General features: G+C 41.8%; 2 protein-coding genes across 3 annotated transcripts in view; one reads left to right on the forward strand and one right to left on the reverse strand.

Annotated features, from left to right (window-relative positions):
* Positions 1-244: 244 nt before the first annotated feature.
* LOC308143701 (F-box only protein 30-like) lies at positions 245-4934 on the reverse strand. 2 transcript variants are annotated; one of them, XM_080514591.1, is made up of 3 exons: positions 4864-4934; positions 1460-3530; positions 245-993 (listed from the first exon to the last, which is right to left on the reverse strand). In XM_080514591.1, the coding sequence occupies exons 2-3, from the start codon at positions 3485-3487 to the stop codon at positions 799-801; spliced, it is 2223 nt and encodes a 740-aa protein (XP_080370717.1). In that variant the 5' UTR covers positions 3488-3530; positions 4864-4934; the 3' UTR covers positions 245-798. The 2 variants fall into 2 exon arrangements, with proteins under 2 accessions (XP_080370717.1, XP_080370718.1); XM_080514592.1 differs by having other exon boundaries at positions 1460-3525; positions 4864-4922.
* A 4372-nt stretch (positions 4935-9306) lies between these two features.
* grm1a (glutamate receptor, metabotropic 1a) overlaps positions 9307-20106 on the forward strand; it is a gene marked incomplete at both ends in the record, with an annotated part of 33845 nt that continues 23045 nt past the window's right edge. The window contains 2 exons of the mRNA XM_080513725.1: positions 9307-10036; positions 13351-13600. Coding sequence (XP_080369851.1) covers positions 9307-10036; positions 13351-13600 — 980 coding nt within the window. The remainder of the gene's footprint in view (positions 10037-13350; positions 13601-20106) is intronic.

Here is a 20106-nt window from a genome sequence, read left to right on the forward strand (position 1 = left end):
TATATGCATTCTAACCGAGGACAATTTCAAGAATAAAGTTGTACTTTTGACAGTATATCTGATGTCAGCAATCATTTTGAAGTGCATTGAGGAACATTTTCTAAAATCGAATCTCGAATAATTTTTTTTAGGCTAAAATGCCGAGCCCTAGTTCAAATATTGTTGCAACGTTTGTTCATGAAGCAAAGACCTGAATAGTTATACAAAAAAATCACAAGTATACAAAAGGTTGGAAAGACTTTATTAAATGCTAGCAAATTGCACATATCGTTGGTTTACCAATGGAAGTAGATTTAAGTCCTGACATCATACACATCCAGGTATTAAATGAGCCCTGGGATAACATCTCTTCAAGAAGTGGAACCATTGATAGTTTAAGAGTGACTAATACGCTGTGGCAGGGATTAGCAAATATTCTGTAAAGTGCAAGCAAAACTTCTGGTACACAGAAATAATGCAAATTAACTGACAATCTACTTTTCCCATGGCTACAACTGAAAGGCAGGATAGTGAACACATTTAGAGCACACATCACTGTAATATCGCAGAATTGTATAAATCTATTGTACACATTTGCATTCAAGAAAATAGAATTCATCTCACTGGACTAACAAATCCATGCAAAACTCAAACCTTTACCCATACAAGACCTGGCAAGTTAAGTGATACAACATTAAGGCTTTTCATATTAGTGTGATACAGAAGAGTGCATTCATTTCAAAACTGAAAGCAACCAATTGCCACATCTGTGACGCCGGAGTGACTCTTATGCACCTATACGACGTCAGGTTGAGTTGATCAGGTGTTGACGTGACGCAGGACACGGCGGAGTGATTGTCCATCTCGTGTGGTACACATGGCAGGAAGGGGTACAGGCACCGTCTTGTGCTCCACTGTGTTGAAGGGGCATTTCTTAAGATGGTTGGACATGCTGGGGATGTCAGCAAATCCCCATGACTTCACTGGGCTGAAGGCAGTGGTGAATCGCCACACCTGGAACAGGGAGTATAAATATATATATATATTAACATGTAGGCATGGTTCTGATGATGATCCCACTGAAGGTTTAATTTGATTGAGTGCCAACATATTTATGTTTACTGTATTCATATCATTGGTGTATTGACTGTGAAGCTACAGAGGGACACAATTGTTTTAAAATTCAACTTGAAGAAGATCTAGTCTGCTCAGGCCATTTTTCATAATGTGGATGACCACTGGAACAGGTTTCAAAATCAAACGTTAAAAAACACCAATTGATAATCCATGCAGACCCTCCATGTTCTCCATCTCCTTGAGAGAGCCTCTCTTCCAACTGAGCCTGTCGCAGGGCTGACCCCTTCTGATTATACACCAATCGCATTGCAAACACAAATAATGTTTTGCCACAGCTTTGTTCTAAAATGAGGTAAATATGGAAGAAATGTCATTATTTGGCCATGACCACGTGTTTACTTACTTTACTCTTGACCTGCCAGGACACCGTGCCATGAGAAGCAGGGCATCGTCTTTGTTCCCACTGCAGCTCCACGATGCCCCTGGTCTGGAGGAGACTGCCACATACGTCTCTCATAGTTCGTGATACCAGTGACAGCTGGCACAAGCTGAAGCTGTCCAGAAATCCAGCTACGTGCCACAGGATCTCAATGGGCAGCCCACTGAAGTGGTCAGGTTGGGAATCACTTGGAAGTTTCATGTTTGGGCAAGGCTGAACTCCAAAGGATCTGAGCTGCCTGTCATGGATCACCTTGGCCCCCTCGGTAGTCGGGTAAAACCTCCGCTGGGAAAACGTGCAGCCGTAATAAGCCAGCGGACAGCGGTGCTCCATCCAGCCGTTGAGGCCAGCGTGGATATCACCATGGACATTTGTGAAATGGGAGGAGAACTGGTCCCGACGGAACGACTGCCCACAAACAAAGGGGAACATGTGCTGGTAGCGAGGGTTAGCAGGGAGGTAGCGGTTGTGTGGGACTGCCTCGACCTCCAGGGCTTCTAGAACGAGGCCAAGGCGGAGCGTTCGAAAGGGGCTGGGGTAGGAGATTTGTGGGGCAGCGTGGTCACAGGCAGAGGCAGAGGCCATGTCACCTACTCTAGTGTTAGTTACCAAGATGGCTGCAGGAAAAGTGAAAGTCTGTGTGCCAAAGTCGACATGGTAACCGTCGACATAGACTGTATCCGAAATTCTTCTGCACTCTCTTGACTCCTCGAGGCAGAAAAGCAAGGCAGCTGTGATGAGATCAATCTCTCCTAAACCCAAAGGGTCTTCATCCTGCTCTAGGTCTGACGTATCTACCGCCTTGTCCTCCATTTTGGGTCGGAGTCTGCACAGTGACCTGTCTGGCTTGATACTTTTCCTTCCATTATTCAACAAACTTTGACCCTGAGCTCTGAAAAATGGGTAACTTGGGGCTATGCTCTGCAGCCTGAGATTGTCTGATAGTACTAATCCTCTGTCTTCAAGAAGCACATGAGCAGAACTCTGCGCCACAGCCTGGCTGATGTGCGAAGGAGAAATCGCTTGATGGCTTTCTGAATCTTCTGAGACATTTGCATTCACGTCATCTTGCACATCGACAGGACAGGCCTCCACAGCTCCTGAGATCAGTCCATTACTTGTGTTTACAATTTTTGGATCTGTTCCTTTTGGGGCCTCACCTCCGCTCATACAGCTCCTACAAACAGTGGGATCTTTTATTTCACTTTCATGCAAACCACCGGCAGATGTGAGCATTGTATCTTCCGCTCTATTCTGGAGGCTTCCACTGCTGCTCAGCCTACTTCTCTGCACAGTGACGTCTGCGCTCACACACTCTCTGCCACTCTCAGTCGAGCTAACAAAGTCTAAAGCAGCAGCTAAGCTTCTCGCAGTTTCAACCGTGGCCTGATAAAGTTCACTGAAGTGCTCCTCATTCAAGCCATTAATTCCGCTCAGAATTTTCTCTTTCGCCGAGCCTGGCGGGGGTGGTGGACGCAATGGTGCCGGCTGTGATGGTGACTCAGATGTTAACCCTGAGTGGGTGGATCGCGTCTCCTTCCTAACGGAGACAAGTGGCTCTCCTTGCACTGTAGGAGCCATTGAAATCACCTTGAGAGACTCGAGCAGTGTGCGCTGGTCCTGAAGAGCGAGTGCCATGTCAAGCTGCTCCACCTCCTCCACGCCACGACTCAGGCTCTCATAGCAAGTGTAGTCCAGGCAGTTAACAGGCCACCTATTCCACTCCATAGTGCAGCACACTACTCCAGCTGGACACACCTCCAAGTGGGCATACATTTGGTTGCGTATCAGTGTGGCGGGGCAGCCGTAGCCACTGTTTAGGCAGGGAATCCTCAGCAGTGGGCACATGAGTTGGTGCTCATGAGCTTTGCAGGAGTGAAACACAGCTCCACACACCAAAGGGCAGGTGGTGAGATCACAGGAAATTCCTGCTTCAGGTCGAACCATGCATCTCTGGTTGATACAGGACAGACAGTGAACGTGGTCCTCCATCTCGACAGCGGAGTGTGTGGAAAGCTTCTGAAGAACCACTGTCCTGTCAAATGAGAGAATGTTGTGAGTGATGCAAAAACAGGAATCTTTCAATAGTCTTCTGACAAAGATGATGAACATTTTTAAATATACAAATGAAATGATAAAACTAGACAATCAGAATGATATTCTTAATCCTCAAAAGCTGCTGTAACATTAGCAAACCACCAGATGTCCCTGTGCTCACTGCCACCAATGTCTGAAACACAGAGTGTATTAAACTAATTCAGGCTTTGATTAGCTCAGACAGCATGAGGAAAGATATGGTAAAGCAGCAATAAAACTGTGAATAGCCATTGCGTTCGATTAAAAGCTCAAATTAACTTTTCAAAAGGGCAGTGGCATTATAACTGGCTCGGCTGTGTGGTGAATGTTGCATTAATGAGCCGTGGTTTCAATACGCCAGAGTAAACCCGATCAGGTTCATTCTTTAACCATGTCTCCGAGCTGTAAAATACCAGTGAAACAGTGCCTCCACTGCACCCTGTGTAAACGTCAACTGCAGTCACGTGACGCTCCTAAAAAGCCTGTCTCATTCAAGTTCCTTATTAGGAAGCAGCTTCCAGACTCAGTAAGAAGGTTGAAACCCCTCATCTCTCACACTGGTCTTTCTGGGCGCATTCCCTCCCTGAAGACCACATGAAGTAAAATTAAAGCAGTGAGCACAACAAAACGTTGTCTAACAATGTTATGAACAAATCAATGAGAGAAGGTGGCAACGAACAAGAAATGTCCTAAAGTAACAAATCAGTATTTTTCCATGTGATATTCATATATCGTAATAACATGGACACATTTTCTCCTTGAAGTCCAATACAGACCCGAGTTGTATAAAAGAGCATCGGCGGGTGAAAACAACAAAACAGATTCGACTTCATTCAAAACGCTGAAAAAGCATGGACCTCCTATTGCTAGATTACAGAGAAAGTTGTTGCATTGATGCTACAATCTAATAATGACTTTACATAATCCACAGAGTACAAGTCAAGTAACAACACATCGAAGCTGAAGTTTACAGAGAGCAAACACCACTTCAAAAAATGACAAAACACCACAGATCTCCGGGTACAGAACACTGACTTTCACATACACCCTCCTACACCGAGTCGGTTCGCTGTCAGCAGCTTTTTACTAAATTTTACCAACTTGTAACTGACAATGTGAAGGTAGCACACAGAGCCCGGCTAATGCGGCTAACAGTGGCTAACACAACAAAGCAACCCAGTGCGATAAAACAACCATCAGTCGGCCCGTGACATGATTCTCATACAGTCCTCGTGTTGTCAAGACAAACCGTGATCAAACGTGTTGACGTCTTATTCGTAAACACCACCAACCTTGTAGTTAAGTGTAGTTTCCTCCGTGGAGAAAGTGCTCCTGCTTGCTAGCCGCTGACATCTCTTCTCACTCAGCCTCTTTTTTTCTCTTGTTCCTCGCGAAACTTTATTGACACAAACAGGCGCAGACACAACACATTGGTGATGAAGCTGTTTTAAAGCCAAGTTCAATCCAATTTAGCAAACTCTGTCATGGGAATAATCAGATTATTTACCACAATATTTATAAATATAAATGATTATTTATTTATTTATTGCATATAAAATAGAATATATCAGGCGTGTCAGTATGCAATCTCACTTGTAAAGAAAATTTTGATTGGCCATTTCTGTGTGTGATGTATTTCACAATATTTACTGGCTTGTAATAGGAGTTCATGTTAAACTCGTTTATATTTGGAGTGGTGTAGCAACTATAATCTCTTCACATTTGATACCATCTTTGTGACATAATAAAACAACTTAAAAATGGTATTTTCATCCACTTAATGCAAGTTATCATAGTTATTTCTTCATGTACTTTCAATTTTTTTCTTTCGTTACTGGATTTTATCTAACGTGAACGCATTTCATGCTTAACTATCAACCTTATAGTTAAATAACACAGCTAATAAGTGAAACTATTAATGAATGAAAACATATGAATTGGAAAAAAAATCATAAGCTAAAAAAAGAATATGTTATTTTAAAGAAGCCATTTGATGAGGGTGGGAAACTCATGAATTAAATTTCTTCCCTGACATCACAGAGCCTTACATTCTGAGAACGGTGTGCAGTGACATGATTGACCAGCAGGGGTCAGAGTTGTACCATGTTTGTTTTGCAGCAAACGTGTCGTCGTTGGACTCTTTCTTCATTCATCGTGGTTCCCAGAGGCAGATGCCACGTTTAGAGGTCACGGTCACCTCCCAAACAGGCCCGCTGGAACTGGGAGAACTGACTCATGGACACATCAGCAGCGGTTTTGCACATACTACTGTCAGGAGGTGTTCACACTCACCCATGTATCTGATCCATTAACATTTACATCATGCAAGAGCTAAAAATAGTTGTTTGTTTAGATTTTTTGTTTAGTTTAGTTCAGTTTAGTTTTTTGGAGAGGATAAGCAGACACATTTTTCAAATGTATTTCTAACGGAGTCATAATTCTTGATGTTTAAAATATTTTCAACTCGTTTCACTTCCTTTGCTGAAATGCAAAAGCCTAAATGGTATCATGTAGTATGAATTGAATAATATGACCTTTGTTTGATTTTTGCATGAAAACACAATACTTTAATAGTGTTTTAAAATTGATTTTAATGTGAAAACAGTGTTGTGCAAACATTAGATGCTTCAATCAGTGATCATCACTTTTGTATTGGAATGTGAGTTGTTGGATAATCGGTTCTTAATATTTTCACTTTCAGCTGAAGTCATGCTTTCCCAATTCTCTTTTTGCTTTCGCTTTTGTTGAGGTGACTCAAAGCGCATACAGAAACCATTCTTCATTCACACCAGTCACACCAGCGGTGGTAAGCTATGTTGTCACCACAGCTGCCCTGGAGCATGCTGACAGAGGCGTGGCTGCCATTTTACACCTACGGCCCCTCCGCCCACCACCAACATTCATGCACCATTCATTCTCATTCATACGAGGCAATGTGGGTAACGTGCCTTGCCCAAGGACACAATGAGTGGGTTTATGCCATTATAGGCTTACTGGTTTCTCCTTAACACTAATGCATCATCATCTGCTTTAGTCATTGTTTGAATAACCTTGCGGTCAATCCACACAGACGGTCCCCAAATAGCCCTTCGCCCTAAAGTGAGGCTGAGGCCTCTGAGTAGTTTCTCCTTCTCCAACATGTCACATTTGTTCAGGTTCAGTATCAGACGCTCGCTCCTGCTGCCCCAGGCTCCAGCCACGGCAGTGTCAGAGCGACTCCTTTAAGAAGTTTATTTGTGATTTATACCGCCTGGCGTGAGTCACGACAGGACCCTACCACGTAAAGTACAAGCCCCCTGGGAGGAGACCCCAGCTCTGCTCATTGAGCTGCTTCAGAGACACCGTCCAGTAAACACAGTCAGAAACCATATGAGTGTAACACTCATTTCGACTGCAGAGGAAACACATTTTCACCTTCACTTTAGTCCACAAAAGGACAACAAAATCAACAAAACGTCTAGATTTATTCCAATATGCACTATACACTTTTCATCATTATCTTTGGCACACCTGATGTAAACACTTTGGTTTAAAAACCTATTTATTTATTTAGAAATTTTAGATTGTAGATTAACAATGATGAAATGGTTCGTACTCTCTCCTCACAGCGAGCAGGTCATGGGTTCAAATACGCCTGGCCTTTCAGTGTGGACTTTACATGTTCTCTCTGTGTGTGCATGGGTGTGCTCCAAAGACATGCATGTGGGGTTAATTGGTGACCCTAAATTGTCTTTTCGGTGTACATGTAAGTGTGTGTGGTTGCCTGTCTGTGTGTTTGCCCTGTGATGGACTGGTGGCCTGTCCAGGGTTGATCCTCTGTTTCCGTTTTCAACGGGGATTGGTTCCAGCCAACCTGGACGGGATGAAGCATTGAAGAAAACTGGATGGATGGACCTTATATTGATGGAAAGAAGCATGAAGCAGTGGGTGTGGTAAGAGAGTTGTTCACATGTGAATGGGGAAATATGTCTGATCTTCATGCTTTACAGTGAGAGGTCTCTCAATATTCAGGATTGGGTACCAGTCTGTTCCGAGTTTGCATGTTATTCCTGTACATGCCTGGGTTTTCTCAGAGTGCTTTGTGCTTTAATCTCACAGTGCAAAACATGATGCATTTGAGGGTATTTGTTTAAATGACCCAAAGGTGCCTCTTTGGATAAATTAAAAGAGAAATAAACAACATTGGTGAAAAAAAATGGTCACTGAAAAATTCCAACACTGAAGCAAACCCTAGAGGGCGTGTTTAACTCTGCATACTGCTCTCCGTGGTGCTGAGAACATTCTTCAGTTGAAGGCGGATTCTTCACAGAGATGTGATGCGTGTTTCTTTCTGCTTTAACGCTTTTTGGTCCAACATCACCCTCAACTCCCTTCAGTTCAAATGGTGTTTAATGATATATGCCATGCTCAGCCGCAGGTTTTCTCCCCAGGTTCAAACTAACAAATGAATGTCACTGTTTCAAGTTACTAGAAATAATGCTGCACTATTCATGGTTAAGGCAGCTAAACGGTGCAATCTGCCCTGACTCACAGAGCAAACAAAAATATGATGTAATGTTTAGGTTGTATTATATGACATCGGATTGAAAAATTACAGGTGTTGCTCTGGAAACGCAGATTTAAGGGTTGAGAGACAGGGGGAAAGGAATGTGGGTTGTTGTTTTTTTTTTCTTGGATTTTATTTTATTCCACGTTTCTATTTGAGAGAGAGAGAGAGAGAGAGAGAGAGAGAGAGAGAGAGAGAGAGAGAGAGACTCAAGTTACACCACTGAAGACCACGCGCGACTGAAGACGGATGAAGGCACGCGACATGTCTCGAGGATTCAGGTAAGTTTTGACTCAAAAAACCACCTTTGAATGGGTATACTCATCACAAGACAATCACCGATACGAGGAGATTTAAGTTGATGTTTACGACTGATTCATGCGTAAAAGCTCTGGTGTTGTTATTATTATTATTATTATTATTATTATTATTATTATTATTATTATTATTATTATTATTATTATTATTATTATTATTATTATTATTATTGTGGGGTTTTTTTCTGAACCGTTAATTTTTGTCATCTTTGGCGACACGACAGATAGTTAGTAAAATGCGTTTTGAACAACAGTAGGCACGGATGTCTAGTCTCCCTCTTCGTGTTTAATTCACATAGCAGTTAAGCGCAGGGGGGTTGTTGTGTTTCGGTTTGCATGGGATACTTGCTGGGTCAAGTCAACACCAATGAGGTGTGTGAGAGGATGACGAGTTCAGGCAACAGTCCCGGAGACGTCCTTGTAACGTGTTTGGAAAACGAGCTGTCCGCGGTGCTGAAATCTGGTTTCTGCCTGATGTTCTCAATGGGCACCCAGCGATACCTGCAAATGTCTTTTTTATGATATTAATGAGCGTCGACAGGGATGGTCTTCTCCGCCAATATTGCTTATTGATGGCGTGTGAGTGTGGTTTGACTGCCTTGCTCGAAAGCACCTCGACGGTGTTTGATAAGAGAGGCAGCTGCAGGAATGTGAAACTGGGCGCTTGGGAATGAGCGTGCTTAAGTCAAATCTTTATGTATGAACGTTTGGCACATCTGGCCTCGTTTTGCACGCCCACATGTCACAGCAAGTCTGCTCTCGTTTCTCCGCAGGTGCGCGTGGATACGTCCCAGGTGTCGCGCTCGCACATCATGGCTGAGATAAACGTGGAGGCAGCGTCCGGCAGCAGGTGACGTGCCAGTGCTCACGCGATGTGGCACAACATGGCACGCGTAAAGATGGGTCTTCTCGCTCTCCTGTGTCTTCCCGCATGTCTCTTTCGCGTCCTCGTGCTCTGCCACAGCAGGAGCGTCTCGGAGCGCTCGGTGGTCCCGCGCGCCGCCGCCCGGTCCGTGGCCCGCATGGACGGAGACGTGATCATCGGCGCGCTCTTCTCCGTCCACCACCAGCCATCCGCGGAGAAAGTGGCCGAGAGGAAATGCGGGGACGTCCGCGAGCAGTACGGCATCCAGCGGGTGGAGGCTATGTTCCACACGTTGGACCGGATCAACGCCGACCCCGAGCTTTTGCCCAACATCAGCCTGGGCTGTGAAATCCGGGACTCCTGCTGGCACTCGTCTGTTGCCCTGGAGCAGAGCATCGAGTTCATCCGGGACTCCCTAATCTCCATCAGGGATGACAAAGACGGGTCCAAGTGGTGTATTGACGGAACTCCGTCCAACCAGCCACCTCCCTCCAAGAAACCCATCGCCGGAGTGATCGGACCAGGATCCAGCTCAGTGGCCATCCAGGTGCAGAATTTATTGCAGCTCTTCAACATCCCGCAGATCGCGTACTCGGCCACCAGCATCGACCTGAGTGATAAGACTCTGTTCAAGTACTTCCTGAGGGTCGTTCCTTCAGACACACTCCAGGCCCGGGCCATGTTGGACATCGTCAAGCGGTACAACTGGACTTATGTGTCTGCGGTGCACACAGAGGGTGAGATCCTAACACTCCACTCCACATCTTCACAATCATATTGAGGCATTATGTACAGTTTCTGTTAGAAGATGAGAGTTTATGTAGATTTTTTTTTTTTTAGTGCAGAATACCTTTCATGAAAAGTTTCACAAGGCCAGTGATGTCAACATCAGTTCACCAGGAGCACCATGATGCCTGTAAACAAAACATAATGGGGTGTAGAATTGAGTTTGTCTTCAGGTGGATGGACTGGGTGGCCTATTTTTGGCCATGTGTGCCTTTTTAGGATTGAGCCACCAAAGTATTTTTGTTGATCTTTCATTGACATGTTTGTTGCTTGGGTGGAAGTTTTTCCTCCTTCACATCCACCTCTCCTCCACAAATGATTTTCTGGAGTGGTAGCTCCACTTGTGAATATTCACATTTATTTGACTGTAACTACATTTCTCAGCTGTGCTGTTCAGAACAGTAAAGCATATTTTCTACTGGCACACAGATTGGTGTGCACAGCTTCAGTAAGGTCTTTGAGAGGGCTATTGTTGCTCCCTGTATAGTTCGGCAATGTCTTGCTGTCGCAAAACTAAATCATATGAATTAATGTTTTTTTAAATCAAATTCTGTGAAGGCCCCAGTGGCTTCTGATTTCACTGTTGCGAAAGACACTCGTCAGCCGCTTCATTTGATGCACACAGCAATATAATCCAGTACAAGAGCTCAGTTATTTTTTGCTTCTACAAATCTTGTACTTTTTTATGTTTTGTCGACCAAACTGAAAAGGAGATAGTTACGTAATAAGAAAGGTGTTTTTGAATATTGTAATAATGCTTTCTGTGGTATTGGTTTGGCCAAAGTATTGTGAATACCTTTCTGTATATTTCTGTCCAGTTTAGTTTAGTTCAATGAAAACGTCTCTGGCAAAACGCTGAGCATAAATGATGCTTTGTATTTTTGTAAAGGCAGAATTTATGGCAGTATTACATCCCATTAAGTATTACAATATCACTAAATGAAGGAGCTTGTCAGTATAGATGTGCAGGTGGTCTTCCCTTCACATTGTCACGTCATACTGAGCTTTAGTACGTAGAACTAAAGTTTATTTGCTGTTATCAAAGTGACCTTTGCAAGTTTTTCAAATCAAGGGGATAAATATAGACAATTTTAGTATTACAAATGCAGTGTGTTTTATGGAGCAGCTAAATGAACTGTACGGTTAAGAAAAAAGTTTAAAGCTAAAAATGAAAAACCTCCAAAGATATTTCAAGTCCAAATTTCCCTGGATGCGTGTTAATTGAAATACATGCAATGCCGTCACCTCTTTTAATATTTTATCCTTTTTTCAACCAAAGAGCACAATGGATGAAGATGGGAGGTAAAATGAACAGACAGGTTGGGAAGACAAAGTAATTAACATAAAGTAAATTATATCCACAGCTTTTCATTAAAATCCTGTTGAAACACAGTCAGTGATGTGCACCCAAATTATGACTGACAGGCTACATTACGTAGAGTCCCCCTGAGGGGCTGCGGGCCCATTGGGAGTGTAAAACATCTATGGAAAGTGCTATTCTAGTCAGGTGCTGGAGATGGACTGTGAAACAGGTGGTTCTTAGAGAGATGAGGAGTGGGAGTTTGGGAGGTGTAGTACCTGGAGGTATAACTAGGTGGCGTCAGCTGTCTGACCTTCAACATCCACCTACAGGAAGGTCCTCTGGGAGGGAAGTTGCAGTTTTGAGAGTTACCAAGAAACTGACCAAGAACATTCAGGAGAAAGTGAGTGATAAAAGTAATACGATGCTTAAGACAGACTGTATATGAACTCCCAAGTTGAAAAAGAATGAATTATTATGACATTCTTTGTTCTTTACACGCTGGTGTTCTGTAAATATACTGTCTATCTCCACACTGACTCAGAAACAAAAACAACAGCGCAGAAGTTTAGAGTTTACATCTGAGATTTAGCTTTAGAATCTGCCTGACGCAGACCTCATTCTGACCTTTGAGGAGTCATATGTAAATGCCTTTGTTTGTTTTGTTCTATCCATAGTCATCTTTGAAAATGTGATCACGACTGGCTGAAGCGCATGAGTCTCCGCTCTCCACCACCTCAGACAACTTATAAATGCAGCTTGTTGCCCGTGGCAACAGCTCGGATTGTGAAATTGCATAAATTACCTGTTCTGATTATCATCTGTTTGGTAAGAATTGCTCAGAGTGGGGTTTTGCTGGTCATTGTCAAATGGGGCTGTCAGCTAATGTACCACCACCCACCTGTCTCATAGCCGAGATGGAAAAAGCAAAATAATTGGATATCATTATTTCCATTTACCCACAGGAGAGTAAAATGAAGCAGTTGGAAATATTATCAAAGGACCATTGGAAAACCAACACACCGGCCTATTGTGTGTCTCAGTAAATGCATTACTGTGATGCTTATTTCAGCTGCTCTCTCTCTCTCTCTCTCTCTCTTTTATTTCTTGATAAAAACAATGTGAAAAACAAATTGAGCATTTTCTATTTTTCAGCTGTACAGGGCGAGAGGCATCAAGGCCTTCAGGAATCTGGCCTCACATTAGGGCCTATACACATCAAGTGTTTTCTGGTTTTCATAGAAAGGTTGTTTTTTTTTGTTTTTGTTCTGACCACATGCACATTCAAGCACACGCGTCCCATCGGGCACAAGCGAGTGGATTGTGTGTGTGTGTGTGTAATCCAGCTCTCATGCTAAAGAGCTGCAGGCTTTATCAACAATCCAGACCGTGACACATTAGTCCAACCCTGCGGTCCACATGGAAATAGAAGATTTAGACTCAAACAGCTTTCCAGGGCTTTTGATTGGGATAGTGTGCGGTTAAACAAGGATAGCCGTCTTCACCCCTTTTGGCTTACCGGCTCCTGATTGCAGTCGGTACACTCCGTGACACTTATTATCATTGGATCAGAGCTGGAGCTCAGTCGGGACTTGAACATCTACTGGGGGGGGGGGGGGGCTTGCTTTAAGCAGAACATTGATTGTCCATGAGTGAAAAAATTTAAGATGTATGGTTGAAAGCAATCATCATGCTATTTAATATTGTCTAAATGTTGTTAAAAGTAACAAGGCATGTAACGCTTCATCACTAAGACACGGAGTGTGCCAGTCAGAGAATAATCCCTTGTATTTTGAGCTTATTATTGGTGAAAATGCTGCTGACATGGTATGAGGGATATATTCAAAAAGGCGAATTTAAAAAATAGGATTACCAAACACAGAAAAATACCCGTTAAACTTTCAAATGTTTAACCCAGTAACACATTATTGTTTTCCTTTTGAATTGTCACTGCATGCTCTCCAGGAAACTACGGGGAAAGCGGCATGGAGGCTTTCAAGGAGCTGGCCTCTCAGGAAGGCCTGTGCATTGCCCACTCGGACAAGATCTACAGCAACGCAGGGGAGAAACACTTTGATCGCCTTTTGAGGAAGTTACGGGAACGTCTACCAAAAGCCCGTGTCGTGGTGTGCTTCTGCGAGGGCATGACTGTCCGAGGTCTACTGATGGCCATGAGGCGGCTCGGGGTGTTCGGGGAGTTCCTCCTTATTGGCAGGTATGAATGACTGTCTGCACAGATATACATTACACACATGCCGACGAACTCATTTTCTCCAAGATGTTTGATGTCAAAAACATGGTACAAAATGACCTCACCCCCTTATGCCAAGTTCAAAGTCCCAACACTTGTTAAAACTTTTGAGTAGGAGTTAAACTTCCTCAACACAAATTTAGTCACCTATCCCTGCTTGATCGAGATGCAAACAGCCTTCAGAAACACATTAATGTGTAGCCATCCCTCCTGTAAGAAATTAAAATTAGACTTCTGTGCCTCTCTTGTGTTCAGAAAAAATTCCACATCTCTCTCCCACCTCAATGTCCACAACACAGCAGCTCGACTTCTCATTGGCTTTAACGGTGGCAGAATTTCAGCTTTACCCAACTGACAGTTCAGGCACTGCCATACTTTTTGACTTCTCACGACCTTTGGCCAGCCTCAGATCTTCAGGTCCCTGCTGGTTGTTCTGATGTTGAGACTGAACACTGAAGACGAACAAGCTTGTCTTTGGTACAAGGAGATGAGGCTCACAGAATCCGTCATATCTTTGAAATTATTTGTTTTAACCCTTCATTGGCCAACTGACTATTTCTGGGGTTGACCATATATATCTTTTTTTTTTATCTTAACCCACAATGACAAATTTATTATAGCTGATTAGATACACTCAAAACAGAAATATGTTTGAGTAATTTGAGCATATTGAATTTCTATTTGTTAAATGGTTCATTCTAATACATGTTGTTCAGAGAATATAATTAAAAGGCACTCAACCGACTTAATCTGAATAAATGGAAATACGTGGGATAATTTAGTTACATTAACTCAACAAATGAGTGTAGGTTTAATATCAGAGTATTTAAAAGAATACAATCCAATATTATTATTTTTAATCCACCCACAATTGGATGGTGTAGCTTTTTTGTCAAAGTCCTTTATGAACTTGTGAACATGATTGCCTTTTTAATTCCAACCATCTTCAATGCCGCTTGATGCAGTGGTGGGGGGGGGGGGGGGGGGGGGGCACTGGAGCCGATCTCAGCTAACAATGGGTGAGGGCAGTGTAAAAACTGGACAAGTTACCATTCCGTCACAGGGCAATGACAAACACACAGAGACACACTCTGCATGAACCTACAAGCAATTGACGGTCACGAGTTAATACGAGAGGCACGTTTCTAGACTGTGGGTGGACATCTGGGAATATGTACAGGGAGAACATGCTAACTCCACGCAGAGTTGCTGACTTGAATTCGCAAGAATGCTGTTATGAGGCTTGAATGCTAACCACTTCACTGTGATGAACGACCTGTTATTGTAGAATATTTGAAATTACGGTAAATGGCACCATTTGAATTGCAATGACTTGGTTAACACTGTAGATGCTGTTGTGTATCTTACCATGGCAACCAAGAGGAATTAGACTTCATACCAACAGCACTGAATAGAAATGTTGCCCAGCAATGACTAATTGGTTCTACCATTGCAGTCATAAATTATTGATCGGAACGATGAGTCCCATTCTCTTTCGTATGTACCATGTCTTTTTAAAAAGGCAATGTCAGTCATCTCTCGTGAGGCAATCGAATATGAACATATACTTTATTTTTTGCACGCATAACATCATGCTGAACCAACCCAGAATATTAAAAAGCTTACTTTTTTAATTCTCCCTCCTTGGATATTCATTCTGTCTTTTCCTCTATAATTCTCCTCTTTTACGCCTTTTCTGTCTGTTATTCAGTGCTGAGTGGCAGCGACTGTAGCCATAATCTTAGTCATTAGAAAAGGGCAAGCAGTGTCGTCTCACACTCTTGCAGGGTGTTGTATTACATCATGAAATCGTCCACAACCAGCATTCACAGTTGTCATTAAAAGTCACGGCATAGTTTGATGCTGCATTTCAGTTCATTCATGCAATGCCCCCCCCCCTGCAACGTTTCAGAGAAAGATGAGAATTTTGGCATCTGTCTGTTGTCATGTTACATGAGAGGACAATATAACAAGGCAGCCAAGAAGAGCAAAGCTTCTTGCGGAGCCAAGCACTATTTGTCAGAGATGTTTTGAACACTGCATGGGTCCCGCTCAAATTCAGTGCCTGAGACAAAATGCAGTCCAATATGTATCATTGGATTGTTTGTCCAGTTCTTTCAAGAGACTGCGAGACGGTCAGCTTAAACATTTTAAAAGATTACAACCTGTTTTGTTTGGCTTTTGAAAGATTTATAAATGAAATGATAGTCAGTTTTGTATCAGAATAATTGTTCCTGGTTGACATTTATGAGTTGTGCTTTTGTGAGTGTACATGGTGATATTGGGAAGACAAAGTGTGAAAACAACGAGAAGAATCATCAAGCATCTTTGAAAGAATGAGCTACAGGGCTACAGAGCTTTGTGTGTGTGTGTGTGTGTGTGTGTGTATATATATATATATATATATATATATATATATATATATATATATATATATATATATATATATATATATATATATATATATATATATATATATATATATATATATATATATATATATATACAATAGACGAATAATAGACGAATGATCTTCTGTGGGAGCCCCTGAAGGGAGCAGCCGGAAGATGAAGAAGACAGTCACAAGTAGAGACAGGCTTTGGAACTGAACCCAGCATGGCTCTGGACTTAAAAATGCCCCATATATTAGGAATGTAGCAAGGACGTCAACACTGCCCTTTATTGACATGGTTTCTCGCCCCTTCTCCTTGGGAAAGGGTGTCGACTCCCCTTCTGATCTTTGAAGCAGAGCAGTGCCTCCCATTAAAGGTCTGATGGTGGGACTGATGGTGTTTGTGTTCATGAGATGCTTTAAGCACTTATTGTGTTTCATTGTGTCAGACACAAATTCAGCATTATATCAAGCCTACACGATTGTGTTTATTTTAATATAATATGAGTAATGGTTATATTTCTTATTATCAAAATGGTAAAAATCTTGCCGTTTGTTGATTATTGCTGCTATTGATTAGAGATGAGGACGAGCTTTGTGTTAGATTGTTATATCCTGATATGTTTTTGTTTTGTTTTGCATTTGATGTGTGTTTTGTTGTTTTGTCCACCCATTGTGTCTTTTCAAATGGCTTTTATGCTTTTATTTTGTCTACGCTCTGATTTGCTGTATTCCTTGCTTCTGTCTTTCCTCCATAGAAGATGGGAAAATGTATCTTTTTTTAGCTTTTATGGAAGTCTCCCTGGGCGGCAGAAATACTTCTGGGTCACAGGAAAAGAGAGCCAGAGAAAGAGGTAGCAAAGATGGAGAGAGAAAGAGGGGGGAGGGAGAGGAGAAGACAGGAGGTTGTGTGAAAGTGACAGAGAAAGTCTGGGCCAACACAGATGCCAAGCCATGTGTGTGTCTGAATGAAGCTGACAGACAAGCACTGGCTCATCAGAAGGGAACTTGTTTTCCTAATTTATGCATCCACCTTGGATGAAGGCTTTGTTTTTTTTTAAAGTGTATTTGTGTGTCAAGTAAAATATATATCCAGAAGAAGTCCTCAAGAGATCAATAAAAGGGTATGGCTGCATGATCGCTTGTAACTGCAGCACAGAAATACAGTTAAAGTGTTTTTCACAATTTTAACGTGATCAGCAATATTTCATTATAGGCAATGTTTGTGAAAATGGGTCACCTGCAACGATAAACCCAAAGAATTATTGCCTACCTCTGCAGCTCTGCTGTAAACCATTTAACATTTTTCAGTTTTCAGTTTTACAATGTGCAATTCCACTGTATGGCTTCGCTATCAGTGCATTGTCTGCAGTTGCAGCAGGTATCAGGTTTCAGTGGAAAAGCCTCACACTTTCCATCTGCCTGCATAGTGTTGATTTACTCATACATCGGGTCTAATTTAAAAAAAAGTCCTGCATAAAGCTTGCGGAATTGCATGCTCATGCAAATTGATTGTGATGCTTTTTGCGGGTGGTCAACAAAGAATAACATCACAAACAAATAGGTTTTGTGTGTGTATTCTGCGCTGTTTACAGAAAACTGATCTGTTTGGAAACTGTCATTTCCATGTTTGTTTGTTTTTATTCACCATGCAGTGATTGAGCCCACAAAATGAAAAGTGGAGTGGTGCATATTCATGGAGGAAGTCATCAAACATAGTGGAGTGTTACAGCAACTAAATCTGAGATTGACAAAAAAGAAAGAAAAGTAAAACCCAATTTTGGAGGTGATTTGCCAAAGATAGGTCATTGAAGAGATTGCAAGACCTTACAATGGGTAGAATATGGAAAATATAATAAAGTCTGCAAATAAATCTTGTTGTTTGAGAGCTGATTGAATGCCTCTCACCACAACAACGGCAGCATCTTGATGAACCAGTTTGCAAATACCTTTGAACTTTTCAAACTCCTTGAATATACATCGTAAACATTGTATCTCCAAAACATCACTTTATTATGGAGATACATATTCACCAGATCTCAGATAACAAAAGTTGCAGTTGAGGGTCTCATATTAGCAAAACAAAAGTCTTAAATATCAACTTTTCTTGCCATCATTCAGTGTTGTCTCCAGGACATTTATTACTGGAGTGACCATGAGCTTAGTAAATTATAATATGATGAATGGCAGGTGCTGAAAATGTGTACTACACTTCTGTACAGTGAATTGCTTTAATCGATGCATAGTTGAATGATTGTTGAATTTCAAAACATGCAAATAGACTTCACAAGTTAATAAACAATGTCAGTATATTTTTGTATCTAACTGTAAAGCTGTGATCGACTTATCACGTCTGTTTTAATAATCAGTGTTTTATTTCAGGATAGGTTACACATTGACTTATGATAGAATAAACCTCTCATTACTTGCAATGTTAGTCATGCAAAATCCATCTTTTTAACATGAAGTGTCCTGTATACTCATGAAAAATGACACATGTCAAACTAATGATTCAATTCAAGTGAACTACAATAGACACACACAATCTATGTTTCTGCTTTATTAACATTTTGTTGATCGATAGAAAATAATAATATGATTAAATTAACAGGGATATTGACATAGATATCTCAGCTGTCCTGCTACAAAGCGCTTTCAGATACGAGGCAACTTCTGTCATCATCTATCTTAAATCAGATAGATTCTTCTGTTTTAAATGTGATAAATGTGTTATAGCTTGACTTTTCTCAGTGTTGACGACACAACTGTTGCTCGTTCTGGTGTCTGACACAGCTGTGCACAAATGGGAGCAGGATGTGAAGGACGGGCATCTCAACAACCACATTTGTCAGATATTGAAAAGGGCTGAGTCCTTGTATCTTCCTCTGGAAGAATCTGGAGTCCACACACCTGAAGTCATCAAAAAATATCCATCAGATCCACAGATTGAACATGAAGTGTATGCCAGTGGGGTTTTTGATTTTTTTTTTCAAACATAAGAGAAAGTAACATGGACGCATTTAACAGTAAGTGACAGAACTGTCAAGAGGATAATGATGTGATTTGTGATAAATACAAACACTTGAGATGTCTTCTTCAAAATAACAATGTGCTTCTTGGTCATTTAATATTGACCTGAAGAGGCTCATACCCCCTTCTTTTATTTCTACCTGATACAAACAAATGCAAGATTGTGTGTCACTGTGCTTGAGATGATAGAAGTTCAAAGAGATGGCTGTGTTTTGGTTTTAGACAATACCAGTGAAGTGGTGGCTGCATACATTTCAAGTAGAACCTTGGAGCCCTTGTTTTTCTATTCACCAATCCTGCTCTCTAGACAAGAACCAGGTGTGGCAACATGCTCAACCTCCTCTATTCCTCTATCTACAGACTCTTCTCTACACTTCTTCAATATTTTTACATCCACTCTGCTTCACTGTTGTCAGTCCAAGGGCCTCTTGTCTTTTCTCTCTTTGTTGTCAGTCATGATTTTGCCAATCAGCCACTTTTGTTACTCTACGATTGCAGGCACACGTTGATATTCCGGCATGCTGATAAGGAGCCGCGTTGCCAATGTAGTTTATCCACTTCAATCTCATCAACACGATCGCTGATGTCCATCTTCTTGTTGTATCCAAGTACATTTCAAAGTCATTGTGTTTTGCGAGATGAAACAATGATCAACTGAAGTATGGACAAGAGATATATTGATTTAACATTTGTTTTTACAACAGAAATGATTGTGTGACAGGAGTAGAAGCTGCTGTTAGTGCGACGTAAAATAGACTGTCAACCGTTCTGTAAAGTGGTTTGAGATGTGTAGCTATTGGCACGATTGTATGTCTCAGTTGGTATCTCCATATCCCAACGTTACTGCAGCTATTTGATCCCCCGTCGCATTCTGTTCGTGTGTCTTAATGTCTTTAGGCAAGGCTTCAAACGAGAAGTTGCTCGAACTGGTTTGCGAAGAACATGGATTGTGAATGTAATAATATATGAGTATGTGCGTTATTGTGTGTGCGAATGCAACTGATCATAATCATTTTGCTCAAATCTATAGTACCTCTATGTAAAACAA

Source organism: Blennius ocellaris (genome assembly GCF_963422515.1).
Source record: "Blennius ocellaris genome assembly, chromosome: 18".
NCBI classification, from domain to species: domain Eukaryota; kingdom Metazoa; phylum Chordata; class Actinopteri; order Blenniiformes; family Blenniidae; genus Blennius; species Blennius ocellaris.

Excerpts from the sequence above, each read along its gene's own strand:
- LOC308143701 (XM_080514591.1), bottom strand. The coding sequence starts at position 3,487 with ATGGAGGACCACGTTCACTGTCTGTCCTGTATCAACCAGAGATGCATG. Across the intron at positions 994-1,459 it reads CCTGGCAGGTCAAGAGTAAA|GTGTGGCGATTCACCACTGC; the intron begins GTAAGTAAACAC and ends TCCCTGTTCCAG.